Source organism: Grammomys surdaster, unplaced genomic scaffold, assembly GCF_004785775.1.
Source record: "Grammomys surdaster isolate TR1022 unplaced genomic scaffold, NIH_TR_1.0 170, whole genome shotgun sequence".
Classification (NCBI taxonomy): Eukaryota; Metazoa; Chordata; class Mammalia; order Rodentia; family Muridae; genus Grammomys; species Grammomys surdaster.
The window spans coordinates 8911292-8922537 of record NW_021604618.1 but is presented as its reverse complement, the minus strand read 5'-3'; the positions used below and the strand labels follow the sequence as shown (position 1 = coordinate 8922537).

General features: G+C 45.4%; 1 protein-coding gene across 1 annotated transcript in view; it reads left to right on the top strand.

Moving 5' to 3' along the window:
* Depdc7 (DEP domain containing 7) overlaps window positions 1-619 on the top strand; it is an 11782-nt gene extending 11163 nt beyond the window's left edge. Inside the window, exon 9 of the mRNA XM_028766831.1 lies at window positions 305-619. Coding sequence (XP_028622664.1) covers window positions 305-498 — 194 coding nt within the window. The 3' untranslated portion in view covers window positions 499-619. The remainder of the gene's footprint in view (window positions 1-304) is intronic.
* The last annotated feature ends 10627 nt before the right edge of the window (window positions 620-11246 follow it).

The window sequence follows — 11246 nt, the reverse complement described above, 5'->3', positions numbered from 1 at the left end:
CCCCCCCCCCCTCTTTGTGTGTGTGTGTGTGTGTAAGTCAGAGGATAACTTTAATGAGTTGAATCTCTGCTTGCACTGTCAGGTTCAGGAGGATTGAACTCAGGTCATCGGGTTTCAAGGCAATGCCTTTCCCGCGAGTCATCTCATAGGCTAGGTTAAAACCATTTGATCAAGGTTATCTTTATCCTCTCTAATGCATTTTATAGAATGTCAAAGAAAAATAAAAAGGAAACTACTACATTATTTTTCTAGCTAACTGAAGAATAAAGTCATTAACTGGAAGTTTCTGCTTTTAAATCTTAAGGCTATATTTATTGCCAGAGAATTGATGAAAGTGAGTATTCTAGCAATACAAAGAAGAAAACCAAAGATCAACTGTTGAGCTTACTGAAGACTATTGATGAGGATTCAAAACTCTCTGCCAAAGAGAAGACGAAACTGCTAGGCCACTTCCAAAAGAGTCATCCAGACATTTTCACTGAGTATTTTGGACACTGAATTTCTAACGTCTATGTGTATGTGCACTTGGATTTTAAGGGCAAATTATGCAGCCTAAAGAAATTTTAAGCTTGGATGTGTAAATATGAAGTTGTACTTAATAAAAATTTTTATACCCATATGTGTCAAAAACTATTACTCAGATGCTGTGTTGCTGTAATGTCTGACCTGTTAGGTGAATTGATTTATAATTATGTTCAATTTATATAGAAAGTCATAGAGATTTGGAGGATACAGCAATAATGTATTTATGTAAGAAAATACTGGGGCCTGGAGAGATGGCTCAGTGGTTAAGAGCACTGATTGCTCTTTCAGAGGTCCTGAGTTCAATTCCCAGCAACCACATGGTGGTTTGTAATGAGGATCTGATGCCCTCTTCTGGTGTGTCTGAAGACAGCGTCAGTGTACCCACATACATGAAATAAATAAATCTAAAAAAAAAAAAAGAGAAAGTCTCCGCAGATGAAGGCTCTATTAAAAAAAAAAGAAAAAGAAAATACTGGGGCTGGAGCGATGGCTTAGCAGTTAAAAGTACTTGTTGCTCTTGTAGAATAACTAGGTTTAGGTCCCAGCACCTACATAGTGGCTCACACTCCAGTCTCGGAGGGATCCAGCACTCACATTTCTTCTCTGACCTCTGTGGGTAATGTACACACATGAGACAGCTATACACGCATTCACATAAATTAAATGCATCCAATAAAAATACTTAACAGGAAGCCTAATTACATACTAGGGATATTGGTTTGTTTTTTGTTGAGATGGAGTTGTGTGGACCAAATTGGCCTAGAACCACTGCCTCAGTGTGCCAAGTGCTGGAACCAAGTGCTGGTGGTATGCACCACCACACCCAGCATGTTTTGTATTAAAGTATTAATGTATTTTTTCTATTAAAGAGGTAAAGCAGAAACTAACACTTGTTACATAGTGGACTTTCTAATTACCACAGATTAATTTTAGAGAGTATTATGAAATATATAAAGTGGGCAAGTAGGGGTAACTGGTGGGCCCATTCCAAGGCACCCCTGAGAAATCACACCATGCAACAGACCTGGTATAAGGAAGGCTTATTCGGGGAAAGGGAGGGGAGTGAGGACCTGTAGGAGAGGTAGAGGCAGACAGTGGGGAGCAGAACCGTGAGGGCAGAGAAGGGACAGAGGACAGAGGGAGGGCACACACTGGGGTAGCAAGCAGCTCTTTTTTATATGTCACCCAGTGTGTCACCTACACCTGGCTGCAGATAATCGTGCAGGTCCCTGGGAGGAGTCTAGCAGAATCACCTGTAAGTCACCAGAGAAGGGTTTTTTGTTTTGTTTTGCTTTTTAAAAAAGGCTGTACACATGCTTTTGAAAAATCAAACATTTTAGGCTTATTTGGGGGGCTTTCAAGTGTATAAAAATGAGACTGCAATAACGAACTTGCACATATGTCCATCAACAGTATTAACCACAATCTCTTAAAAGGCTATGTTGTTTAGTCTGTATCCTTGTCTATTCTTTGCTATCATTCCGACCCATTTCAGACTGCACTACCATTCAGCACATCTGTCCAAAGTACATTAAAATCTAACCCTAGAAAGTGCCTGGGGATGCATACCTTTAATCCCAAAACTCAGGAGCAGAGGCAGGTGGATGTCTGATTTCAAGCCCAGTCTGGTTTACGTAAAGAATTCCAGGACAGCCAGGGCTACAAACAGACCCTGTCTCAAAAAACAAACTAATCATTGTCACAAAAGTTCTATAATTCCGGCCGGGTAGTGGTGGCGCACGCCTTTAATCCCACCACTTGGGAGGCAGAGGCAGGCAGATTTCTGAGTTCGAGGCCAGCCTGGTCTACAGAGTGAGTTTCAGGATAGCCAGGGCTACACAGAGAAACCCTGTCACTTTATACTACCGTATAATTTAGCCTGAAATAAATTTCTATAATTCCTTAATATTTTTTTTTTTTTTTTGGTTTTTCGAGACAGGGTTTCTCTGTGGAGCCCTGGCTGTCCTGGAACTCACTCTGTAGACCAGGCTGGCCTCGAACTCAGAAATCTGCCTGCCTCTGCCTCCCAAGTGCTGGGATTAAAGGCGTGCGCCACCACCGCCCGGCATTAATTCCTTAATATTAACTAATACCAATACATACCTTATTATTAACTAATACACAATTTGTGCTCCAACTTCCTCATGGTTATTCAAATAAGGATCCAAACAATGTTCAACTGACTTGGGAAATACATTAATCCTGTCTCCCAAAGTAATTGAGGATGACCTTGAACTTCTCATCCTTCTGTATCTACTTCCCAAGAGCTATGATTATTGGTGTGTGCCACCACACAGTTTAAGCAACACTGGGAAGAAAATCTAGAGCTTTGTGCTTGCAAGGCAAGCATTCTATTAATTGAGATACTTTCCAGGTTAGTTTAGTCTCTTATTAAGAGGTAGGGAAAACTCGGGACTGACACCGTGACTCAGTAGGTTAAGACACCAACCACCAAGCTTATTGAACTGAGTTCAATTCCCAGGACCTACAGGGTAGGAGAGAACCACCTTCCATAAGTTTTCCTCTGACCACATATATGCCATAGCACAAGTGACCACACACACATACCCACACACATATTAAACCAGTGTAATAGAAAACATTAAAGTGGTAGGAAAACTTAAATATATGTCCAGATCTGCCTAGCATACTATGAGTGATCTCTTATTTTCTGAGGAAATTAACATCAGGTAGTTTTCACATAGAAAGCTGTCAGCTATAGTACATATGATACCAATTATCTTAGGAAAGCCAGATTTGGGGCACAATTAAGAAACAGGCAGCTTTAAAAGTGATGAAAGAAAGAAGGGCTTGAGAGATGGCACTATGGTTAAGAGCGTGGCTCTTCTTTCAGAAGACACAGGTTCAATTCCCAGCACCTACATGGTAGCTCACAACTGTCTAACTCCAATTCCAGGGGATCTGGCACCCTCACACAGACATACACACAGGCAAGCACCAATGCACATTAAAACAGACCTTTAAAGACAGAAAGCGGTGATAGAGTAAAGATCATGACTTAAGTGTGTGAGAGGAAGTTTTCAGATCGAGGCTACTCAAGCTGGTGAGATCCGCAGAGTTGGCAGAGCGACTGCACATTATCTGGTTTACAATCTTTGTTTTGCACATAATTAAAGCATGATCCTTTGGCTACTAGAACTAACACCTTCACGAAAAGACAGGAACATTCTGTTTCTAACTTGTAGCACTGTTCATGGGTTTTTTTTCTTTTTTGTGGTTTTGATTTTTTTAAGCCAAGGATTCTCTGTGTTACCCTGGGTGGCCTGGAACTCATGGAGATCCAACTGCCTCTGCCTCCTGAGTACTGAAATTAAAGACGTGCACTACCATGTCATGCTTGTTCATTCTGTTTTTATTTTGTATGTCTGTGCACAGTGTGTGTGTGTGTGTGTGTGTGTTACCTACTAAGGTCAGAAGAGGGGCTCAGATTCCCTGGAACTGGAGTTATAGGCAGTTGTGAGCTGTCATGTGGAAGCTGGGCAGCAAGCCCAGGTCCTCTTTAGAAGAGCAGCCAGTACTCACAACTGCTGAGCCCTGGTTCCAGCACTTGCTCATGCTTCTTAAGGAAGGAACGTTCTAACAGAATGAACAGACCATGGAAAACATTCTAATAGTCATAGTTTAAAGCCAGATATAATGGCCAGAGTCTAATTTCCAGTACTTCAGAGGCTGAAACTGGAAGATGGTGAGTTGCATGTTAGCCTGAGCTACACAAGATCTTGTCTGGAATCAAACTCAAAGCATCAGGCTTTGGACAGTCTCTTACCCATTGAGCTAGCTGATTAACCCAAGCATAGGATGTTTTATGGTAAATCTTTCATTTTCTGAAAACATTATAAACTTCAAGCCATAGGACCAGTGCTACTCTGAAAATCTTAGAGAACTTTGCTGGGCCACTGTCCTTATTGTCAGCTCTGTGCTCTCATCCATTCATCCCTGAACCCTGCTAAGGGGCCCATCTCACCTGTGTGGTGAGTGCTTAGGTGACTGTAAACTTGACTTCTGCTCAGCAGAGTAGACTGAGGGCAAGCACCTCATCCAAAGGCAGCCTCCTGCAGACTAAGGAGACAGGTTTTATGCAAAAGTCAGCTTGACTGGCCAAATTCTGCCCAGCTGTAATTCTACCTAGTTGTCAACTTGATTATATCTGGAATGAACTACAATCCAGAATTGTAGGGCTCCCCTGTGATCCAGATCTTGAGGTTGGAAGACACAGGTTTCTGACCTGGATCTTGGCATGGAGATCTTGAGGCATAGTGGCCATGAACAGCTTAGGCCCTGGAAAGGTAGCTCATGCCTTTAATCCCAGGAGACTAAGGCAAGGAGAACAATAAATTCAAGGTCAGCCTGGGACAAAGCAAGGCCCAGATCTAGGCGTGGTGTTACACACCTTTAATCTGGGCCACACCTTGTGTTGGAGACCTGTATAAGGACATTGGAAGAAGGAAGATTCACATTTCTTCGCCTCTTGCTTTTACTTGCTAGCACATCAGTGGGAGTCAACTTCTACAGAAGACCGGCTGAAACAACTAGCCTTGTGGGACTAGATCCTTGAACTTCCATTCTCAGCTGACCATTGTTGAAGACAGAGACTGTAAGTCATCATGACAAACTCCCTTACTGTGTAGAGACTATCCACAAGTTCTGTGACTCTAGAGAATCCTGACTAATACACCAGTTAAATCTGAAGCACAAGGGAGCAACACTAAGAAACCAGAAACAAGGAACAATTAGAGAAATTCTGTGTGTCCCAAGGGGGTGACAACAATCCACCTCCAGGACAGCTGTTCCTTTTCTCTTTCCATACCGCAGCCTGGCACTGATCTCCCTTTATCTCAAGGTTAGTTTGAGTTTCCAGTCCAGTCCTTACAGTCAGAGATCGAACTGGCACATGTGTGAACATTTATATTTAAAGGGAACTTTTTTTTTTTTTGGTTTTTCGAGACAGGGTTTCTCTGTGTAGCCCTGGCTGGCCTGGAACTCACTCAGTATACCAGGGTAGCCTCGAACTCTCGAACTCAGAAATCCGCCTGTCTCTGCCTCCCAAGTGCTGGGATTAAAGGCACCACTGCCCGGCGGGAACTTTTTTAAGTATAAAAAAAATTACAGATGAATCATCCTAGCTAGGCAGTGGTGTCACATGCCTTTGATCCTGCACTTGATAGGTAGAGGCAGTCGAGATCTCTTGAGTTCAAGGCCAGCCTGGATTACAGAACCAGTTCCAGGACAGCCAAGGCTACATAGAGAAACCCTATCTCCAAAACAAAAACCAAAAACCAGATGAATCGTCCCAAATAAAATGGAATGGTCTTGTGTTTTCTCTAGCCTCTTCAAGGAAGACTTAGTTTTAAAAACCCAAGGAAGGTAGCTTTCTCTAACATTCTCTCTGTGTTCCAATCTGGCTTTTGTGTTTGAATCACCTGGGAAGCTTTTTATTCTTCTTGCCTGGGACTACTGATAAAGACTTTAGATGACACAATTTTAGAATTTCTGCTTCAGCTGAACATGGTGACATATGCCTTTAATCCCAGAATTTGGGAGGCAGAGGCATTTGGACCTCTCTCTCTCTCTCTCTCTCTCTCCCTCCCTCCCTCTCTCTCTCTGTGTGTGTGTGTGTGTGTGTGTGTGTGTGTGTGTGTGTAGGGGGTGGGGATCCAAAACGAAGGCAAGGGAGTGAGGTTGGCCTGGTTGATGGAATACTCCTGGCAGGGAAGGTAGCTTCTAAGGCGCCTTACCATTTACTTCACTTTTACGTGTGCGCCTTCGCCTCCCTCTTCCCCCACACCCCAGGCGGCGCGACTCCACTTTTCCCAACCCCAACATGGCGCCTCCCTGTGCGGCGTGAGCGACTTCGGGCTGCGGGCCACCACGCTCCCTCGGCCGCTGCCGAGCCCGCGTCAGCCTTTCCACACGAAAACACTGTGAAGCTTAGCTCCGAGTGACGGATTCCCGAGGCCCCTCGTGACGGCGGTAGCGCTGCCCGCCTGTCGGTACAGGAGCATGGCGCCGCCCCACGCTGGGCAGGCGCATCCCGCCTCCCTCCGGCCCGCCCCGCACTGAGCGCGGCCGCTGCCCACCGCCGCGGGGCTGAGAGGACGGCCCGCTGCTTGGTGGGCGAGCGAGGCGGCCCGGCGCGGGTCGACACCCAGGCGCCCAGCCCGCCGCGCGTGGCTCCCGCCCTTTCGCGTTGCGGGCCTCGCGGGCCTCGCAGCGGGGAGTGACCCGGGGAGATCGCAGACTCCGCGGCAGGTGAGCGGGGCGGAGGCCGGCGGGCCGGCCAGGGAGGCTGGGGCGGAAGCGCCCCCGTTCCTGGGCCTCTCCCAGCCGGTCTGATCCCGGGGGTGCCGGGTGGAGCAGGGAGGAGACGGGTGGGTGAGGCCCACCCTCCAGGCCGCCCTCCTGGGCGCGTCCCTGCTGCTCCCTCGCCGACAGAAACAGCTGTTTACAACGAAATCTGAACGCGGTTCCCGGCGCCGGGGGCAGAGATCTTTCTTTCCTTGAAAGACCTTTTCTGGAGGAATCTTTTGTGTTCAGCTTGGTCCCGCGTGCAGGTCCGACAGATGCGGGTCCCCGTGCAAGGATCCTCCTCCCCCTCGGTTTCCTGGTTGGGTACCGTAGGGTTTTATGATTGTTGAGTGAATGAATGAGAGTAATTAAATAGCCCCCGGATGCATCCTTCAACTCTATAATTATAGCTGCCAGTGTGGAATGATTGTTGTGTGCCAGCCTGTGGCCGCAGTGTACCCTTATGCTTTAAATGAGGAGGCACTTAACTGTAGAAAACTGAAGTCACAGTAAAGACACAGGATCAGACTTAAGTAGTAACGGGGAATTGGACATTTTAAGAAAAATGGATCACTTTTAACTGAAGTTATTGTCAGTTTTAAACCACAGGTCCAGCGCTACCCTAAACACCTTGAACAACTCCTCCTAACGCAGTGACATCACACAGATGACACAGGGATTTATGTCTTATCAACAAATGGGTGTCTGTACGCCGGGCTTGGGGGTAGTGGGGTTATAATAGAGCATTTATGGAGAATATGATTGGTCTTGACTCTTAAGTTCAAAATCTAGACAAAGCTTTTCATTTTGTTTTTAAAGTACAAATTAGCACTTTCCCCACCAGACCCCCAATTCCTCTTTCCATCTTTGCTTACTACCACTTTTTCCATTTCAGGTGCTTTGGCTTCTGCCGGAAGGAATGAAAACACAACCCCCCTTTTCACTCCCACCCCCACCTTATAACTTGGTGAAATTCTACTCCTTTCAAAGACAGGTCACATGTCCTCTTTTCTGGGAAAGTTTTCTCGGCTTCCTCCTATTCAGAATAGCAGCGTCATGCTACTCTGGGTTTCATGTGGCTCCATGCAAGCATGTCTGTCTGTCTCTGATTAGATTGTGTCCAGCTTTCTATCCTGATTGAAATAATCATATTTTGACTGGAATTAAAGGCAGTGATGGACACCAGCTGTCTCACAATCAGCCCTGCAGGACTTTGGAGAAAAGTATAAACATTAATAAGGTTGAAGAAAGTGCTCTGGGAGGAAACAGAACCTGAACAGAATCTTGGGGGGTACAGTCTGTTGTGCTTAAAGGGATCTTGACTTGCCTTTCTTCCTTTCTGTATCCAGTGAATGATACACTGCTCTGGGCAGCTCCCTGGTGTGTGAAGAGGATAAAATTAGATGTTTTGTTTCTTATAGAATCTGTAGGTAATGTTGAATGATGGATCTGTTGCACTTCCAAACTCTAATAGGATTTAGGACAATGAAGAAATGGGTTTTGGAAGGGAAAGTTGGGCCTGGTGTAGTGGCACATGGCTTTCTGGGGGAAAGCCCCAGGAGGCTAGAGCAGGCAGCTCTCTATGAGTTCAGGGCCATATCGTGAGTCCTAGGCTTGCTAGAAAGTACATAAAGGGAACCTGTCTCCCCAAAAAGGGATAGGGTAGGGGCCTGGATTAGGAAGGTAAAATGCAGCTGGGCATGATGGGTACTCCCTTAATCCCAGCCCTTGAGAGGCAGAGGCAGGAGGATGTAGCCAGGGTTGTGAGATCTTGTTTTAAAAAAGAAAGAGAGAGAGAGAGAGAGAGAGAGAGAGAGAGAGAGAGAGAGAGAGAAAGGAAGGAAGGAAGACGAAAGGTTCTTAAGCATGTGAGGGGTTATGTTTGCCCACAGTCCAGCAGGAGCACAAGGCAGCAGGCCATGTTACATTCATGGTCAAAAAACAGCACCAGATGCTGGTGCACAGGTCCTTTCTAAGGGACTTTTGTTAGACCAGAGCCCAGCTCAGGAAATGGTGCTGCCCAAGTGTGGGGAGAGGCTTCCCACCTCAATGAACATAATCAAGAAAATCACTCACAGCATACCCATGAGCTGAGCCAGCCTGAGCTGGACAGTTCAGGTTATATAATCACCAAGTTGACCATTGAGACTGACCGTCACAACAGGCCTGCAAATTTCAATTCCAGTAACTTTATTCTGTTTTTTTTTTTTTTAATTGCGGTCTCTTACGATTTTAGATAATTATACCAAGTGATTCTTCTCTCTTCAATATGCAGAAGTGGGCCAAATCTCTTTCAAACATAGTATATTTCTTTAGATTCTTTGACTACCATCCAAGTGTGTAATGAGCTGAATTACCATAGTGTTTCTGACAATAGTTTGTGATCCTCAAAGTGTTATTTTATCAGTGTTTTAAATGCTGAAGCATCATCTTAACTGGAAATATCCTAAAAACAGAGAAGGGTGGGCAGGACTTAAAAACTTTAATGTAATTAAAAGATTTCTTTTATGGGGATGAAGAGATGGCTCAACAGTTAAGAGCACTGGCTGTTGTTGAAGAGCACCCACGTTCGGTTCCCAACACCCTCACAACCACCTGGTAACCTGGTAAGGCCAGTTCTGGGGTGTCTGCTGCCCTCTTCTGGCCTTTGAGGGCACTGTACACACAGTCTACATATGTGCAGGTAGATACTCATACACATAAAATAAATACCAGGCTGGAGAACTGGTTCAGCAATTAGAGAACTGACTAGTGTAGTTTGTAGTTTCTACTACCTTGCTGTAAGCTCCAGGTGGACCTTGCTAAAAGCCACTGCCCTGGTTCCCTTGGATCCATGGATGAAGGACAGTCAGTCACACAGGCACACGCACACGGACACACACACAAGCTTATTTTTACTGTGCTTTTTAGCTCAGTGGTTGGGCACTTCCAAGCCTCCTACAGCTAACATGCCCTGACCTTCACTCCTAGCACATCTAGAGCTGCCCTTAACTTAGTTGCCAGGTTATGTTCTCCTTGCTCAGCACCCTAAATCTGCCCTCAGCTTAGTTGCATTTCTAATTTCCTACCTGCTACCCAAGACCCAGTCAGGGAAACTGCCAATGGCCATTCCACCCGAGATCTCACATGGGAGATAGCTTTCTCTCTTACCTTGTGTCTCCTAGCCTGCCTGTGGGAAACTGGAGGTCCCCCTCTCTTCTCCCAGCCATTGGCCGCTAGCATCTTTTATTGATCAATCAAGAACCAATTGGGGAATAGGACCTTCAACATTCATGTGCAGATTCCAGATCAAAGCATCAGAACTACCCCTACATTTCACCTTTTCTGTCCAATTTAAAAAACAGGAAAACCGCCGGGTGGTGGTGGCACATGCCTTTAATCCCAGCACTTGGGAGGCAGAGACAGGCGGATTTCTCTGAGTTCGAGGCCAGCCTGGTCTACAGAGTGAGTTCCAGGACAGCCAGGACTATACAGAGAAACCCTGTCTCGAAAAAACAAAACAAAACAAACAAACAAACAAAAAAACAAAACAGAAAAACCTCTTAGACATAAATTGAACAGAGGTCGAAGGTTTGATTCTCAGCACCCACGTTTTTTTCATCTGTAAATGTAGTTTTAGGGGATCTGGTGCCCTCTTCTGACCAACTTGGGCACCAGGCACACATGAGTTGTGCCATTTCTACTCTGCCAGCCTAACCAACTTTCTCAGCCTCAGCTGGCTTTTTTATATCCCATCCTGGTCCCAGAAATTCAAGAGGCAACCAACACTGAAGGTCATAAGGTCAAGCAGTTCTTCGAGCATCTAAGACTTCTTAAAGGGCCAGTTGGCTAGCAAGTGGGGATCCTTTAAAGGGCTAGGCCCATGAGATAAATCACACTACAATTAAAAAAAAAAAAAAAAACTTAAAAAAAAATGTCTTTAGCCGGGCAGTGGTGACGCCTTTAATCCCAGCATTTGGGAAGCAGAGGCAGCAGATTTCTGAGTTCCAGGCCAGCCTGGTCTACAGAGTGAGTTCTAGGACAGCCAGGGCTATAAGAGAAACCCTGCCTCGAAAAAAAAAAAAGGCTTTGTTAACTGGTGGAGACTTAAGAGTGTCAGATAGTATTTAAGTTCTTATCAGCCACCGATGAAATGAAAACCTGGTTATGTCGTTGTGAGTGCAGCTTCCTACTCTGCTGGTGTTCTTTTCATGGTGATTAGCAGCAGCTTAAAATGTGTGCCTCACATGTTTCTCTTAAACACTTTATAGTCTAGACAGACAGTCTATAGGCTGTTTCTCATCCCTAGTTGTTGATAGATTATTTTTGGTTGTTCTGGAGCGCACTATGTAGACCAGACTCACCTCAACCTCAGAGATTTGCCTGTCTCTCCATTATTATTATTTTAAATCTAGGGGAAGGATTGTGTCTGTGCT